Source organism: Panicum virgatum, chromosome 3K (genome assembly GCF_016808335.1).
Source record: "Panicum virgatum strain AP13 chromosome 3K, P.virgatum_v5, whole genome shotgun sequence".
NCBI lineage: Eukaryota > Viridiplantae > Streptophyta > Magnoliopsida > Poales > Poaceae > Panicum > Panicum virgatum.
This window is the reverse complement of record NC_053138.1, coordinates 6,854,736-6,872,918: the sequence shown is the minus strand read 5'-3', so window position 1 is coordinate 6,872,918 and position 18,183 is coordinate 6,854,736. Positions and strand designations below refer to the sequence as shown.

Here is an 18,183-nt window from a genome sequence, read left to right as displayed (position 1 = left end):
ATATATTATTTGAATTGTAAGGAGCCAGTACATAATAAAATTGTATGATAAAAACTAATATAATATAATTTTCTACACTCAATTTTAAAAGTATATTCATTTTATTGCAAAGCACTATACTAAAAAGAACAATGACAACAAGATGTTCCAAATGATGGATCTAAGACATCACCCATATTTTTTATATCGTCTATTACAAACACTAAATTAGACGGTTATTCTGAACATTGTATTATTATTTTTCTTAGCCGTATTTCTTAAACCACCATATAAAGTTGAGTTGGAGAAGATAGACAGTTTCCTAACTTGTTTATTAGACATATATTTTGCTGAAATTTTTTGCCGGTTAGTATTTGTATATTAAAAATTCCTAACTTGCAGATACACACAACATAATTGTCTCAAAAAAAGGTACACACAACATAAAACTTTAGCGAATAAGATGAGAAAATAATATTCTATACAAATAACAAAATTCTGACAAGCAAAAAATTTTATGATCGGGATGGTGGTTAGTATTTGCCGGCAAAAATTCCTAACTTGCTGAAATGATGATCAACTAATTTTATTATTTCACCAATTATATTAAAAAGAAAAGATAGGTGTATATAAAAAACAGAAAGAGAGGTAAAGAAATAAATCATGTGACAACCATTTAATTTGTACCCGCTAATCTGCCGAGTATTGGATAACCAGAAAAGCTCGAGACTACGAGAGAAAAACACTGCTGACTGGTTGGTTGACAAGCCAGCCGAACAGAGTAAAAGTAAGAATAAGCCAAGCTTGGCCTAATCTGCAACTAGTGAGCTCCTATGATATGAGATGAAGCTATTCAATGAAGCTTGAAGTTCGAGTATTCCTATTTTGCATGGTATGTGCAAGCACCCCACTAGTTCGCTGTCGCACAAGTTAAAATAAATATAAAATAATAAAGCTAAATGTCTAGATATGTTGATTTTTATTTCATTTATTTATTAAATTTAAATCCGTTTCTTATACGCGCATCTTCTCATCTGTCACCAATAATACTACCCTCTGCCATGGTGGTCTAAAAAGAAAAAAAAAAGTTAAGAACATCTCGACCTCGGCTCGGGATGCGCCAGGCTCGCTCGAGAGTCGAGCCCGGTTCATTGACAGCCCTCGCTCAGGGGATCAGGTTCATCTATCTCCTCCCTTTGTTTCTTTCTTCCCTTCTCTCGGGCTCTCTCTCTCTCCTCCCTTGCTCTTCCTTCCCTCCCTGGCGGCGGCGACGACTGGGCGAGCGGCGGCGCCAGGTCTTCGTCCAGCCCTTTGCCGGCGACGAGCATCCTCCAGGTACGCCCGCGGCCCGCCCCCTTCTCCTTTCTTGTGCTGTGCGAGACGGAGCACCCCAAACCCTAACGAAACTATCTGTACTCGGATCTGAATCCAGATACCAATGACATCCATCAACCACTTCACAAAAGAAGGCACATCTGTACTGCAGCCCATATATACTGTACTGCAAGCGGTTTTGCAATATATGCCAAGCGGTTTTGCAATATATGCCAAGCGGTTTACAACTTGGTTTTCTTTGGAAAGGACCAGGACACATACATAATCGGTATGAAGAACCTGGATCTTGCTCGAAAACCACGCCCTTCGTAATGGAAGCACAAGTATCAAATTCGGTTTCTGTTTCCCTTTCCATTTCTGGTGGATCAAAAACTTCCTGCATCTGTCAAGCAAAATATAAGAAGTAAATGTGAGAACTGATGAATAAACTGGCTAATCCAGACTGTGCTACTATTTCTTAATGATCAGAGGCCAACATTTAAGGTCAAATATTAATATTCCATAAGCTTAAGCCTTTGGTAGAGCTCCTGCTCGTAATCCTCTGAAGGAGTAGCTCCTCTGGTGGAGCAGAAGCAGGTCCTTAAATGGTTTGGCAATATGCAAAAGAAATGATTGGGACAAGTACTACAGTTATGATTGAACCCACAAACCAAACTAGAAGCAATTATGCAAATTTGTTACAGATGGTAGAAAAGATCAAATAAAACTCACGCATTGCCGCGCAAGTTGATTACAAACAAGAACTACTACATGGGGTTTGCACAAGCATGCACTGATCGATACAATCAACTTTCACAACAAAAAATGGCAGATTTGGGCATGGATGAAGAATGGTGGCATATTGAACAGATCTGAGCATGAACTTGCAGTGTCGATGCAATCTGCCAAAAGAAGGTAACAGGCATGGATGACTCAGGTCTCAGGCAGGATCGTATACCGGTTCTCGTGATCGGCGGCTTGCTGTCCAATTCCAAGCCGGGAGGTGAAAGGTGGACACCAGGATCTGGCGGTGACCACGTGAAGAAAATAGGGAGATGTTGAGATCACGTGAGCAGAGAAGCGATGGGGAGGGGTGACGGGAAGGGGCTCGAAAAGCAATGCAGGGGTAGCTCAGGGCGGTGCCACCAAACCCTAGCCATCTCTGCGCGCAAGATTTGAGAACCACGGGTGTGCGGAGCACAGGGATGGGTGCAAGGTGGGGAAACAAAAGCAGTTGTCAATGAATATGTTTTTTTTCGTTACAAGACTATAGTAAAAAAGGACAGGAAAGTCACACTTGTCCTTTGTGTTCTGCTCTATCCATATAAACACCACACCAATGCATGCTGAAACCAGAACAAATAAAACAAAGTGTAACCAAAATGACACGATTTGTTTCAGGTAACCACAATTCTGCAACAATTTTCTTATCAGGACAAGAAACGGCAACATTTCCTCTGGAAAATCCATCATACTTGACAACTCCATTTGGAACTAAACGGGGGCGCTGGTTCAACTGCGCCCCAAAAAGGATTTTGAGAAAAAACAAACAAATAAATAAATAAATTGCACATTTACCTCAGATACGAAGGCCTATGTCAACCAGGGTTAACGTATCCGACCGGTGACCGGTAACCGCCGGCCTCCGGTTCCGGTATACCGGTCCGGTTTGGCCGGTTACCGGTCGGAACCGGTGGAATTCAAATTTGAATTCAAACTTCCCCGTTCAACCGGTTCCTACCGGTATACCGGTCGGTTAGACCGGTATACCGGCCGGTTTGGCCGGTATACTGGTCGGTTTGGATGATAACCGGCCGGTTTGGATGGTAACCGGTCAAATTCAAATTTTTTTCTTTTTTTGTTTAAATTCAAATGCCCACAAAGTATACTAAATAAATGTTTGTACAACATATTTTAGTCTAAATGAACCATCCAACTCTTTTTTATACTACTTTTACATTGTATTTGTATACTTTCGTATGCACATTTTTTTATTTAACTTATAAATTCCGCAAACCATACTAAATAAACGAATTTTTGAGAAAATTTGACACCATTAGATTCTTTGCATCTTGAAATATTTTTAGGAATTTTTTGGGAATTTTTTATTTTTTTGAATTTAAATTTAAATTTTGAATTTGGACCGGTTTCATACCGGACCGAACCGGAACCGGTCCGGACCGGTTTGACCGGTAACCGGTCAAACCGGACCGGTTACCGACGGTTCGGTTAACCCTGATGTCAACCGAGGATCCGAGATCGATCTTGCACACTGCAGGAGAAGAACCTAATAATCAAACAATGGGTGGATGGGTGGATTCAGGGTTTTTGAAAAAAAAAATCGAAGTTAGTAGTGAAATCCATGATAGATCCTAATACAAACAGCATACCTTAGGGGTTTGGGTGTTCGATTTCGCACAGAGGATAAGAAAGGAAAAGGAACGGGGCGTCAATACCCTAGTCAACCGGCGAAGCTCCCGACGATGAAGGCAGCGCCACGCCGCCACTCGCCCTGTCGTCCGTCGCCTCGCTGATGCCTACAGAGAGAGACGCCGGTTTTTTTTGCACGTTGAACCGGCCCAGCCAACACAAACAAGCAAAGCAGGAGCACGAGGCCCATTTTGACCCAGCGCACGAGAAAGGCCCAGGTTCTTTCCTTCGTTGCGTTGACTGTGGGCGTTTTTTTATTTTTATATTTTTCAAAATCATTTTTTACAGAAATATATTTTCAGTTTCATAATTTACAGATTTATACCCCTACTGCCCGTCTGCTGGGCGGCCGGCCCCCTGCCGGGTGGTAGGGACCTTAATATAAATAAAATTTATTTTTAATCGCATTTGGCATAATTTACAGATTTATACCCCTACCGCCCGGCTGCTGGGCGGCCGCCCTCCTGCCGGGCGGTAGGGACCTTAATATAAATAAAATTTATTTGCGATTAAAAATAAATTTTATTTATATTAAGGTCCCTATCGCCCGGCAGGAGGGCGGCAAGGGGCCGGCCGCCCAGCAGCCGCGCGGTAGGGGTATAAATCTGTAAATTATGAAACTGAAAATATATTTCTGTAAAAAATGATTTTGAAAAATATAAAAATAAAAACAACGCCCACAGTGAACGCAACGAAGGAAAGAACCTGGGCCTTTCTCGTGCGCTGGGCCAAAATGGGCCTCGTGCTCCTGCTTTGCTTGTTTGTGTTGGCTGGGCCGGTTCAACGTGCAAAAAAAAAAAATCGGCGTCTCTCTCTGTCGGCGTCGGCGAGGCGACGGACGACAGGGCGAGTGGCGGCGTGGCGCTGCCTTCATCGTCGGGAGCTTCGCCGGTTGACTAGGGTATTGACTCCCCGTTCCTTTCCCTTTCTTATCCTCTGTGCGAAATCGAACACCCAAACCCCTAAGGTATGCTGTTTGTATTCGGATCTATCATGGATTTCAATACTAACTTCGATTTTTTTTTCAAAAACCCTGAATCCACCCATCCACCCATTGTTTGATTATTAGGTTCTTCTCCTGCAGTGCGCAAGATCGATCTCGGATCCTCGGTTGACATAGGCCTTCGTATCCGAAGTAAATGTGCAATTTATTTATTTATTTGTTTGTTTTTTCTCAAAATCCTTTTTGGGGCGCAGTTGAACCAGCGCCCCCTTTTAGTTCCAAATGGAGTTGTCAAGTATGCTGGATTTTCCAGAGGAAATGTTGCCGTTTCTTGTCCTGATAAGAAAATTGTTGCGGAATTGTGGTTACCTGAAACAAATCGTGCCATTTTGGTTACACTTTGTTTTATTTGTTCTGGTTTCAGCATGCATTGGTGTGGTGTTTATATGGATAGAGCAGAACACAAAGGACAAGTGTGACTTTCCTGTCCTTTTTTACTATAGTCTTGTAACGGAAAAAAACATACTCGTTGGCAACTGCTTTTGTTTCCCCACCTTGCACCCATCCCTGTGCTCCGCACACCCGTGGTTCTCAAATCTTGCGCGCAGAGATGGCTAGGGTTTGGTGGCATCGCCCCGAGCTGCCCCTGCATTGCTTTTCGAGCCCCTTCCCGTCACCCCTCCCCATCGCTTCTCTGCTCACGTGATCTCAACATCTCCCTATTTTCTTCACGTGGTCACCGCCAGATCCTGGTGTCCACCTTTCACCTCCCAGTTTGGAATTGGACTGCAAGCCGCCGATCACGAGAACCGGTATAAGATCCTGCCTGGAGACCTGAGTCATCCATGCCTGTTACCTTCTTTTGGCAGATTGCATCGACACTGCAAGTTCATGCTCAGATCTGTTCAATATGCCATCATTCTTCATCCATGCCCAAATCTGCCATTTTTTGTTGTGAAAGTTGATTGTATCGATCAGTGCATGCTTGTGCAAACCCCATGCAGTAGTTCTTGTTTGTAATCAACTTGCGCGGCAATGCGTGAGTTTTATTTGATCTTTTCTACCATCTGTAGCAAATTTGCATAATTGCTTCCAGTTTGGTTTGTGGGTTCAATCATTAATATTTGACCTTAAATGTTGGCCTCTGATCATTAAGAAATAGTAGCACAGTCTGGATTAGCCAGTTTATTCATCAGTTCTCACATTTACTTCTTGTATTTTGCTTGACAGATGCAGGAAGTTTTTGATCCACCAGAAATGGAAAGGGAAACAGAAACCAAATTTGATACTTGTGCTTCCATTACGAAGGACGTGGTTTTCGAGCAAGATCCAGGTTCTTCATACCGATTATGTGTGTGTCCTGGTCCTTTCCAAAGAAAACCAAGTTCTAAATGAGCAAGGTTACGTTGGGCCCGTGTTTATTTTCCAGCCAATTCTGGTTTCATTCTGTAGGGGACAATATGAAGTTTGAGGAAGATGGCCATTTGCTATCTCAGGCAAAAAGGGATTTGTCACGTGTGGTACATGCTTTCTCTTGATAACATTCGCCCTTTTCCTTTCTTTTATTTTACTTACAATACTACACCCGTATGATATCTTGTTCAACCCTACATAATGAACAGATAACCAATTAGAGATTTAAGTGTCAAATAATTCAGCAATAAGACTGAATAAAATATATACTTAATTAGTTCTGAAATGGGTTTGGACATTTCAACTTGTTCGCATGAGCTCAAAAGATTATTTTGTCTTATGAAAACATAAACAACTACATTCGCATGTGAAACGTATATGTTCGCTTGTTGAATATGTTGCCTTAATAATTGCATTATCTGTCCAGACTACTTGGACGTACCTGTAGTTTAGTTAGATCAGTGAATGAAATTGTTACTTGGGCACTGTGTGTCAAGACATGTACGTTTTTTATTCGATTATGCAATTGGGCCCATATTAAACTCCCTTTTACTCTACTTGAACAATTCCCCTTGCAGGATTATCAAACACAGCCTTCGGAGTCCAACTATGTTACTGACCTTAGATCACATGCATATTCTGAGGATCGTTTGCCACTGGGAAGAGAATGTCAGAGGCAGAAGTCACACCTTCCTACTTCAAGCTGTTCTTGGGAAAACTCTTCTGCATTAGAAGCAGCAGCACCACCACCAAGTAGCCCAGATGCATTAGGGCATGCATTCGGGAAAATGAGAACCAAAACCAACACCCTCAGTGCAAGACCACATTATCGTGCTTCATATCCTGCCACTGCTCTTCACATGACAAAGCATCTAGGAGAAGTTGAACTCGATTATGGTTTAGATCATTCTGATCGTTGTTGCAGAAGATCAGACCGATTTACTGCCTTGTCAAGCCGCAGTGGTCAATCTGTAGAAAATTGCAGTGAGGTATATCCGTTGATCATTCTGACTGTACTAAATAGTGATATATGTCTGTATTTTCTTAATCCGATGCATGTATAACAGTTAACCTTTTTCTATATGGAAATATTTCATCATGACAAGTTCTTGTTGAAACAGCTGGGCGATTATGCCAGTGCCCCCCACTATGTAGATGGGATCAATCCTATTTCACGTCAATGGTGCTTTGATGATGGAGGCCCTTCGGTACCAAGAGGGCTGCAGTATGGCGATGAGATCCCTTCTTTGTCTAGTAAGAAGCATAATGGGCTACCTTCACTCTCAAGCCAATGGCACTACGATCTTCAAACCCCATTGTTCTCAAGAAGACAGGAGTATGGTGATGAGATCCCGTCACTGTCTCCAAATTGGCGTTACCGATATAAGATTCCTCTGCACTCTGGTCATTGGTGCCATGATGCTGAGGCACCTGCACCATCAAGGTACCGGCAAGGTGCTTCTCATTGGAATGGTCACTCAAGACAAAATTTTGCCAGGATTAATACCAATGAGCAATCCAAAGTTACCACAAGCAAACATGCTTTTATGGAACATAGGATGGTCAACAGAGTTGTAAACAGTAGTATCCACCACAGGACCAATATGAAAGATAATAGGTGCAGAAATCCTGAGGATATAAAGGACCAAGTTCGTGGGCCAAGAGCAAGTAAATTGAATAATACTTCAGCTTCATCCAGTGTGAAAGATATCTCAAGTCCATTTGTCTGTAGGGATCAAATTAATAGATCCGACTTTTCAGTTCAGTATAAACAGGCCAAGTTTTTCATGATAAAATCATATAGTGAAGACGATATTCATAAAGGTATCAAATACAACGTTTGGGCAAGTACAGCAAACGGGAATGATAAACTTGATGCTGCTTACCATGAAGCTCAAATTTTAATGAAAGAGAATGGGGAGAACTGTCCTGTGTTCCTATTCTTCTCGGTCAGTAAGGATCAAATGTTTACTTCTAATTATTTATCTTCCTACCTGTTCAAAACTGCACGAGTAAATGAGTTTATACTGTCCTACCTTGTATTTTTTGGGAGGTCAATGGTCATAATATGATAATATCTGATAAAAGCAATATTTGAGTAAGATTGTTAAGTGAGACATCACTGCTTTTCTAAGAGGGATTCAAGTGGTTTTGTCTTGAGCTACAAAGTTTTAGTTGAATGGTTGTAAATGACTATAGTGATTGACAACCTTGGATCCAGCTCCAATGGACAACCTGCTGCAGGGTTTTTTTCTTGTTTTGAATCTGCACCTTACTAAAGGCTTCTTTAAATAAACATTGTTTCAGCCTTTTTGTTTTAGGATTTATTTTTGCATAAGCATGTACACTTACTCAAAAGGTTGTAACGAACATCTCATCATGCACACTTATTTGGTCAAGACATGTATGTAGTTATGCTCGATTCTTTATTACCTGTGTAATTTTAGGACTAATTTCCTCAAAAATGTTTTGAGAACTAATTAAAGGAAATGTGATTGTAGTTGGCTATTCGCTACTTCCTAGCATAAAAAAAAAATTGATGCATGCTATATTTTGATGATTTTTCTTGCGATTTCTGCTTTTTACTTGCTTGGTTTCTGAATTAACTGGTTCATTATTTCAAATGTGTAGTTGATTTCCTTTGAGGATCGTTTTAACCTGATTCTGGCCCAGACAGCCTGCCATTAGAATAAGTGATGATCTTTTTAATTAAAAATACACCTATTTAATCCAATGGATGTTATTTTCAAAGAAACTTGAATTTCAATAGGCATGTTCCTCATTATTTCTTTTTCAGGTTAACACCAGCGGACAGTTTGTAGGGTTGGCTGAAATGTTAGGCCCTGTTGATTTCAAGAAGACCATGGATTTCTGGAAAGGAGATAAATGGAATGGCTTTTTCCCTATAATATGGCATATTATAAAGGACATTCCAAATCGTCTGTTCAAACATATAATTCTTGAACACAATGATTACAGACCAGTTACTTTTAGTAGGGACACTCAGGAGGTACCATCCCAAATCTGCTCTAAGAATGGGTTACAGAGGAAATTATTTACTTTTATTGACTCATCGTTGTAGGACATAGAAGCTAAGAACATCTGTTTTATTAAAGCTAACAGGTTCAAAATAAATTCGTCTTAAGACCTCAAATAGACATCAAAAGTTCTCATCGTACGATTTGTTATAGCACAATTTTGAATCATTCTATCCCTTATCATATTTTTCTTGTTATGCAGATTGGGTTGGCACAAGGTATGCAAATGTTGAAAATTTTCAAGGATCACCTTCAGGGAACATCAATTCTGGATGATTTTGATTTTTATGAAGAAAAAGATAATGCATGCCGTGCCCAAAAGGGCGAAAACCCAGAGTCAACACATCAAGCTAGATTTTCTGAAGACTTGGAGCCGATGGTATGTACATTTCTGTTTAGATCTATGGACTGCAGCTTGGTAATATTTTCAAGAACAGGGACATGCCTTTTATTATATCCGAGTGCCTTTGTTATATGACATGCATGTAGATGCTGGTAATCTACCCAAAATAAAGAAATTGAGCATGCAGGTTCAACTCTGCTTGGAATCATCATGGAATTAGAGTTGACTGGTGCCAGGAATCTGATTTCTGCTGTGTTTGCATGCCATCTGTGTGTGCCACCTGCTGTAATTAATATATATATTTTGCTACATGTTAGTTTCTGATATGCTTGTTTGTATCTGTAGGGAAATTTGGAGGCACGCATGGAGAGCTGGAGTTTGTACGAGAATTGGGACTAATGCACAGATCACTGTACAACTGAAATAAAGAGCATTATTTATGAGTCAGTAAAGTAGCTGAAGGCACTGACGCTCCTTTGGAGAACAATTCCAACCAAAAATTGTCTATACGTGTCATCTGAAACTGCTTTATTGTTATACAGTGTTTATGTAGTAGCATAGGTGTATTGGTAAACAGAGACGTGAAGAGATTTTAGCACCGGAGATTTCCTGAAACCAGGGTACTTCGATATTTCCAGAATTCTGGTTACTTGTCAAATGTGAGTTTTGAGCCTTGTTGCTTGTTACTACTTTTTAATGACGAGCCATTGCCACTCGAGCGTTTCAAATGGTAGATCATTTATTTTTTTACCCCAAGTTTGAACCCACTCTTATTTAAAATTTTGTGCAAAATATCACTTCTTTTGTTGTGGGTTGCTTTATCAATACAAAATCTTTAACAATAACTTAAATTTGATAATATTTGCACAGTTTTTTGAATAAGACGAACGAACTACAATTTGAAACAGATGTAGTAGCTTGATTTCGAACTCATATATATAGAGGACTGGGAAAATTTCCAATGTTCCAAATGCGACCGTAGCTACAGATATCCATTGCTGCAAAACAAAATCTTAGTCTAGCAAGGCTGTCACAAGTACAGAAATTAGTGCTTCGTTGTTTTTGAAATGTTAGGAAAAGAATGTTGATCAAAAGAATGCCAGAGCATGCAAGACAACGTTCAGAAAAGATAGGAGCGGAATAGCAAGTGCTATCTTTTCCTTGTTGCAAGTACATACAGCATGTATATACAAAGAATGTTATACACTTCACCCTCTGCAAAACAAATTGAACGCCCGATATTGAACTACAAACAGCACGCTCCGGTGAGAGAAATAGGCAGAATCAAAAGAGAAGCGATGTACATGTTGGAGAGCCTTCCTAAAACGCACATTGAAAACCTTTACTTGCATGCACCATCACCATAGATTAATTGCACATTAGCCTCTCCAGGTACTGAGTTTCAACTATGTTCATCAAGTGGATACTCATCATCAGGTACCATGGCTGTCAAGAGCGAGTACTTCACCCGCAGCGATAGCTTGCCCCTCTCTAGCTGCAGTTTCGCACCAGAGACCACCCAGTATCCCGGCGTGTCCTGCGGTCCCCGCAACATTTCTGCTGTGTCCACAAACTTAAGCAGCTTTGGGGCCTGCACAGGCACAGGTGGACCACCAGGGTACACAGCTGAATTGATGTTCACCTCAGCTGGGCGCGGGGCAGGCTTCTGAGCTGCCGTGGAGAAATGCGTACTAATGAGGGTCGAGATGAGGCCGGACTTCTGGCCCAAATTTGGTGATCCTTCCCATTCGGGATTCTTGACAAGTGCAGCATTGATGACTTTGGAGAAACGGAGGCGGAGGAAGAGGATTTTCCTCAACCCATGGCTGCTCACGTGTAACTGTGCCCCAGTCACAATTGAGGAGTCATCGTCAGACTCCACTGGTTCCGTGTAGACATGAGAGAAACGCTTCCAGGATCCAAATGGTTCGAAGTACTTGCTGTCATATGGTCCTGGAGTTCGGTGATTGTATGGGTCATCCTGAAGCTGCAGAATTTGAGGAAGCGAGCATAGATGCTGAAGATGGATAGCCAACATGTTGCTTTTCTTTCCCTCAAGATACAACCGCAGTCCAGTAACAGGTCTTTCACCCACATCAACCTGTATCAAATACCACAGCACATGTTACGTAAGGAAACTACATGAAGACAAATTCTCTTCAAAGTTCAAACACCAACGTGTTTTCAGTTGGTCTGTAACAAACGAGAAGGCAGATTCAATCAACAAACCATGAGAACGAAGTATAAACACACAAACTCTCTATGGCTACTTGCTTTTATAATCAATCTCATCATACAGATTCACAGTGCATAAAGTATAAACCAAAAAAGTTATGAAGATCACAAGAATACACATACCATACTAGTGCAGACATAGAGCCTCGGTCCCATGAAACTCAAGGGCAAAGATGCACTACTCTGTCTCTTCCTCTGAGGGCCAAGGGGAAGGTCACTGTACACAGGCGCCCATTGCCTTGGTAGCTGGAACTCCAAAAATTGGTGAAGTTCTTCAATAGGAGGCTTATCTGCGATAAATTGAATAAATCAGTCATCTGGTTTTTAGGACATTTCTACTTCAGCTGTTCCAGTGATATAACATAAACCTACTAGATAAATTCCTGTATTCCATAGCATATGGAATTCATCATCTGTTTTTTCATAGACATTTGCAGCATTTCAAGCACCTAGGAAGGCATACTATGTCATAATTACCAGCTGTTTAGAGCACTTAGTGACACGCTAAACAAAAGGTACCTACAAACAATAAGGCAGTCCAAGGAATGAAGAGTATGCATAGCACCATAACCATTGAAAAATGGCTTAGGCCTCCTCAACTACGTGATGCAGCAACTTCATAACATGACTAGAAAGCACCTTAGAAAATGAATTAACGAAGGAATGCTCAGTGACATAAATTATTGAATTGAACAGTGAGATATGAACTTACAGCGTAGGTACAGATTAATTGCGTGATTCAGAAACCCACAGCCAGGTACTCCGTTCAACAATGAAGTAATAGGTAGAAAGGACATTGAGATGACATCAGGTTCTAACTGAACAGTGTTTATCCACTCACTGTGAGGCATCTCTTTGTCCCATTCCCTTCCACCTCTCCGCTTAACCACCATCACCAAATCCTGAAACATATATATATGTATAAAATAACTTATGTTATATGAACAGGAAAACGTGTTAAGCATACTTCCTAGGGGCCAAAAGAATCAATACCTCCTTCGAGCAGTAAGAACTTGATGGGCTTGATTCCACAAATCTTAGTCGTTGCTCTCTTGCATCATTCTGCACAGGATGTTGCATCAAATTATTGAAAACATGCCTCTAAAATATAGCTAAAACTGATCAGCATGCAGTTTTCACATAGTTAAGAGGATCATTACCAATACTTCAATTCAAATATTTAATAGTATGGTTTTAAAAGAAGATTTATGTACATTTTTTCATGCTGATTACTTGAAATTCAGCTTCAAATCATATAAAATTAAAATAAAATCATAAAAAAGTACGATTCCCCTACCCCCCCCCCCCCCCCCCCCGCGCCCCACACACACACACCCACCCCACCCCCAATCTCCTTATAAAAAAAAAGGCCCAAAAACCACGGAAAATGCAGAATAGGAAAACACCTTATCCTTCCCATATGCAGCCTTGATATTCATATCATGCTCGTTTGCATCCAAAAACCTCCTGTCTGACATGTCCTTAAGTCGTTTCTGAACAACAGCTGGTTGCAAGCTTGATGAATGCTGTTGTTTCAGATAAATAACATCTTTCCCTCCCATTTTAATACCAACAACTATGTGAGTTCCAAACTTTTCAATGAACCTGAAAATTGAAGCAACCAGAATCAAAGTTGAGGAACAACATCAATTCATACCTTTCTTAGTAATGACCAATCATACAATACTGAAACTCAAAAGAGGGAAGCGTGTGTAGGCAATGCAGCATTCATCAATCTGACGAGATAAAAAAGGGGACAACAGTAGCACTAAGCTAGAATCACAAATTGCTACTCCAGCGTACCAGGTCTCCAATAATATGAGTCGCTTGACAAAGAATCCAAGCTACTATACCTTTTTACAGCAGAAATGATCACAGTTTGGTCTTACAGCAGCACACGAGAATAAGTTGTCTAACCTTGCCAGAGCAGCAGGATCCCAGGTTGAAGGCACTGCTTGAGTAACATGATCACGCAGTAGAATACGGGACTTGGACAGTGCAACTGTATACAGCGAAATGTACCAGCCATCGAAAGCAAGGGACTTGGTGCCAGCCGCATCTTTCTGCCAGCAGCCAGAAAAATCAAACATGCTATTGAACATGCCGGATGGAATTTTCCCAGTCAACGAAAGCTCCCGGTTGAACTGCTCAGACATCTGCAAGAATACATTTCCTGGCTCAAAACTACTCCGTAGCAACTAAGCATCTAACAAACTAATGACAGCAGATTAGAACAACCCACTCATAAATCATAATAGCAAACAGTTGGAGCTGCATACGCAAAGTAAAGGGAGGGACCTGCTGGAAGGAGAGGACATCGGAGCGGAAGCGCGTCCGCTCGCCCTTGTCGCACTTGATGGACTTGGGGACGGCGGCGACCTTGATCCTGCCGGGGAGCACGACGTCCTGGACCTCATCGAGGCTGAGGTCAATGAGGCGCGCGTCCGGGTCCGCGAGCCTGCCCTTGCAGTACTTGAGGCGGACGTCCGAGACAACGTCGTAGCCGCGGCCGATGGCCGCTATGGCCGCCTCCGCGGCGCCCTGAGCCGAGGCCTTAAGCGCCATTTCCGACCATCAGACAGCGGGGAAACCCTAAGAGGAATGCTGCCGGCTCTTGGACTGCCTCGATCTTGAGGAGCCCGGAGCAGCTCCGAGCGGCCCAAGACTTGAAATTTGAAGAAGCCCCGCCCTCTTAGCTAGCTCCGCTACGGGGATTCAGACGCCGAGACGACGGAGGAAGCTCTGGAAGATTTCTGCAGCTCGCGCTTCTTGCAACTTTGAGAGGCGACTTGTGGATTAGAAGCGGGTAGCTGAATGGAACTCAGCGGCCGAGCATGGCGAGCTCGATGCAATTCTGCGACCCCTGAGCTGAAAAATTGAGGATGCGTGAGCCGATTTCGAGCGCAGGGGCAGATTGCGGCGGGATTGCGGTTGGAATTTGGCGGCGGCGACGCGGAAGAGAGGAGGGAGGTGCGTGTGGCAGCAGGTCAAGCAATAAAGTTTGGCCGGCCCGCTGTGTCCTCTTGCTCTTCTGGTTTTGGGATTTGTTGGGGTCAAACACACAGTCATAGGCGAGGGGGTTGGTTGGTCATCACCCGGTCACACCTTTTTCCTTCCCTTCTCTCGGATCTTTGGCGCCTTTTGTGCTGTTTTTTAGCTAGAAAACTTGTCAAAGATGTCACCTTTCCGTTTGGTTTTTATTTTGCTTCCATGTTAAATTGCTGTTCCTGCAAGTTGGAAACTTGGAACTGCTGAGTTGTTTTCACGTGCTGCTCGCTGGTTTTTGAGCTTGATATGCGATTCCCTGCTTCCTTTTCCTTCTTTATTATTGTGGACTCCATTTGGAGCGCAAGAACTTTTTTTAAAAAAAAGTTTGCAGGAGCACTGCAATGTTATTTAAGAGAGAAGAAGAATGCTCAAGGTCTTACAGAGCGGATATTACATAAAAAAAAAAAGTCGAACTCAAACTCTAGAAAGAATACTTAAACATTAAATATAAATGATAACTCCGGACTGGAGCGCTAGAACTTTCAATGAGATGTTTCTTATTTCTCCTGAATTCCTAACAACGAGCATGTACAGTACAGTGCCTACGGAAAATTTAGCTGACCCGCCACGGCTGCAGTTCATATTGTGGTGCTTCCATGGCCCTAGTGCTTCCAATCTTTATTTATCCAGACTTTGCAAATTCAGAAATACACATCTCAGATCTCACTATATGATCATGAAGCCAGCATACAGAATTACAGACTACAGAGGATACAACATATGCCTATCAGCTCAAGGTCTAATTATTCGCCAGTGCCTGGGATGGATGGCCGAGCAACATGATGCAGGAAACCCATCTCAACCTGCTGGCATCACAAAGAATTAATTGTACACACAGCTTCAGGAGCATTGGGCACGCCATGCTAGTTACACTGCCTTTATCGGTGTCCTGGGGCTTGAAGGAATGCCGCCGAACCTATCCACCAGGACCTTGAAACATGGGAGCGAAACCATGTACAATACGCCCAGTACAAATGGTGCAGCAATCAGCCATCCTAGCATCTGTTATCAACAATGGCAGTGCTCCTATGTCAGTGCCGCGGCAAACAAATAGTAAAGCAAGTGCTCCTATACTATGAACTAAGAAGTAATGGCTGATAAGCTGTTCGCTTACCGCATGGACGATGCTCAGCAGCACATCCTTTGAGGCATGGCCGGTGAGGACATTCTTCAACGCATCGGCAGTCAAGGGGAAGTGCCCGCTGCCTGTGATTGCTTCTCCCAAACGCAGGAAAGGGATGATCAAGCTGCGCCAAATGAAATCAGAAATTAGCACTGCCAGACACACCAAGACCAGTCTGAAAAAAAAATCATAGGGTTGCTACAAATCAAATAAAAATTGATAAATCTACACTGTAGTACTTCATATATTTACATCCAAAATATATATCCCAATGGAAGTGTAAAGCCAGGGTAAATAGATGATTGATCCAGCACAGAATTTGATAGTGCATCCAGTTATTAAACTCAAAAGAGTCTAACAAAATGCTGGGGACCTCCATAGTATGACAGTAATAGCTGATTTCAGATATCTGACGCTCAGTGCAAAGAAGCAGGTACAGGAATGCTTACTATTTACAAGGCAATGTTGATGTATGCAATGATCTTAGGGAATCAGACGACAGGAGAGTCACTGTGTGTACCTTAGCTCAAGAGGAGTGGCGGCCAAATTTAGAACCATAACAGTAACGGCATTGCAACGGCTTCCCAACATTGCTACAGCAACACCGCCAAGAATAACAGTGGTCCCTGCAATAACAGAAGACACAGGAGATAAATGATGATGCTTTGAGGAAAATATGATAGGATCGCTGATCAATGTAATAGTGCATATTTTTGCGCAAACAAAGTGATACGTGCCAAAAAGTTTCAGTTGCAGGATCCGTGGATGCATGATTTTTGCAGGAACCATTCAAAACTAGTGAATTTTTGGACTCCACTCATTACTTCATTAGTCATTTCATGTCATACTGAAGGTGCTCCAAAGCAAAGGTTTCCCCCCCTTCTTTTGGATACTTCTAAAATGATGGTTGGGGTGAACCATGAACATGAAAACTGCTGACAGGGTACTGGCATCGAACTAGAGGAAACTTGAGAGATGACCAGGATGGATAACCTTTTCAGTTCTACGAGAAGAAATTAATGCAGGTTGAGAAGCTCCTTACCACATATTGGAAAGATTCCAATGGTGATTCCAAGGGCAGCAGAGAAGGCCAGTTGCTTGGGTTCTGCTCCCCTGCAGGGCGTTCCAACAAAAGTTTGTGAAGAACTTCAAGTTCAAGAGCAGGTGAAATGGATGCAGATGGTGCAGAGATCATAGGGACATTTCCAAACTGAAATGAATTGAAAGGCAGTGGCAAACGAAATGGATGCAAGCACAGGTATTTTTATTCAGGCAGCCGCTCCACTGCGGGATGCAGTAGCCAGAATAAGTGAAAGAGGAAGCGCAGCAGGTGTAGAGGGATAATAGAGTACCTTCTGATGACCTGCAGGACGGGATCAACAATCTTGCTCTGGAGCCACGGCAGGACGCCAGTCCTGGTGAAAAAAGACCCCATTTGATTAAGCCGGGGGCATACCCTGTTCCCCTGCTCTGTGGGGGTTCAGGCTCAGTCGAGGGAGGCGAGCAGCCGCCCCAGAGATGGGCGAGACGGCTCGAATCGAAAGCCCTCCACCACGCACCAAAATCTGCGGCAACAACCTGGATTCCATGGCACAGAAAAAGGGGAAGCCTTTGGGTTTGAGTTGGGGACTCGCCTCACGGAAAAGATTCTGCAGAAAAGAATCCAATCCAAACAAACCAGGAGAAAGGGAAGCAAGCATCCTTACCAACAATGAATCGCAAAAACCGGCGGCGGACGCCTCCGGCGACTGACGGACGGAACGGGAGATGGAAGGAGGAGTGGAGAGGATGAGGGAGGAGTGGAATGAAGGGAGGGCGTCCGGAATGGATCTGGTCGTGGCAACCAAAAGTTGCGGGGAAAGGAACGTCGGGTGGAGTGGAGATCCTGCAAACAAATTATAAAACGAAAAATGGAAAATTGGGTTCTGCAGTTTGGACTTTGGAAGATCCCCACCACCGTCCACTCTTTCCAGACAATCAGCAGACGACACGTGTACCCAGCCGTGTCTGAACGAGGACGTCATGTTCATCAAGGCTTTGGGTTTACTAATGAAACGAGGATGTTTTTTCTTTGAGACCTTTAGCAAGGATGGTTGAAAAAAAATGAAAAGACATGTGTTTTACTAATTCAATTTAGCATCAATATCTTTCCAAGATTTTACCATTGGTGACACAGTGGCTAATATGGGCCTTCTGCCCTTATTCACCGTGTTCGGCTGGTCAGTTTTGGGCTGGTCCTAGCTGGAGGGTGCAGTAGGGGGGCTGGTTCTTCCAGCAGGGTTGGAGGGTGCAGCAGGCGGGCTGGTTCTTCCAGCAG

General features: G+C 42.7%; 3 protein-coding genes across 9 annotated transcripts; 1 reads left to right on the top strand and 2 right to left on the bottom strand.

Moving 5' to 3' along the window:
• Positions 1-1,079: 1,079 nt before the first annotated feature.
• LOC120697163 lies at positions 1,080-10,157 on the top strand. 6 transcript variants are annotated; one of them, XM_039980298.1, is made up of 9 exons: positions 4,620-4,690; positions 4,793-4,858; positions 5,897-6,017; positions 6,119-6,186; positions 6,658-7,068; positions 7,201-8,028; positions 8,877-9,089; positions 9,320-9,496; positions 9,806-10,146. In XM_039980298.1, exons 3-9 carry the CDS (start codon positions 5,897-5,899, stop codon positions 9,857-9,859), a joined length of 1,872 nt encoding a protein of 623 aa, XP_039836232.1. In that variant the 5' UTR covers positions 4,620-4,690; positions 4,793-4,858; the 3' UTR covers positions 9,860-10,146. The 6 variants fall into 6 exon arrangements, with proteins under 6 accessions (XP_039836229.1, XP_039836230.1, XP_039836231.1 ...); XM_039980295.1 differs by lacking the exons at positions 4,620-4,690; positions 4,793-4,858; positions 5,897-6,017 and adding exons at positions 1,080-1,314; positions 1,412-1,477 and having other exon boundaries at positions 9,806-10,157; XM_039980296.1 differs by lacking the exons at positions 4,620-4,690; positions 4,793-4,858; positions 5,897-6,017 and adding exons at positions 1,080-1,314; positions 1,412-1,456.
• Positions 10,158-10,570: 413 nt separating this feature from the next.
• Positions 10,571-14,728, bottom strand: LOC120697162 (MACPF domain-containing protein At4g24290-like). Its single transcript, XM_039980294.1, has 7 exons — positions 13,994-14,728; positions 13,613-13,851; positions 13,102-13,300; positions 12,689-12,757; positions 12,408-12,597; positions 11,819-11,985; positions 10,571-11,561 (listed from the first exon to the last, which is right to left on the bottom strand). The coding sequence occupies exons 1-7, from the start codon at positions 14,258-14,260 to the stop codon at positions 10,863-10,865; spliced, it is 1,830 nt and encodes a 609-aa protein (XP_039836228.1). The 5' UTR covers positions 14,261-14,728; the 3' UTR covers positions 10,571-10,862.
• A 481-nt stretch (positions 14,729-15,209) lies between these two features.
• LOC120697161 lies at positions 15,210-17,782 on the bottom strand. 2 transcript variants are annotated; one of them, XM_039980292.1, is made up of 6 exons: positions 17,573-17,782; positions 17,219-17,444; positions 16,909-16,979; positions 16,387-16,492; positions 15,858-15,990; positions 15,210-15,745 (listed from the first exon to the last, which is right to left on the bottom strand). In XM_039980292.1, the coding sequence occupies exons 2-6, from the start codon at positions 17,299-17,301 to the stop codon at positions 15,611-15,613; spliced, it is 528 nt and encodes a 175-aa protein (XP_039836226.1). In that variant the 5' UTR covers positions 17,302-17,444; positions 17,573-17,782; the 3' UTR covers positions 15,210-15,610. The 2 variants fall into 2 exon arrangements, with proteins under 2 accessions (XP_039836226.1, XP_039836227.1); XM_039980293.1 differs by having other exon boundaries at positions 15,336-15,745; positions 17,545-17,762.
• Between the last annotated feature and the right edge of the window lie 401 nt (positions 17,783-18,183).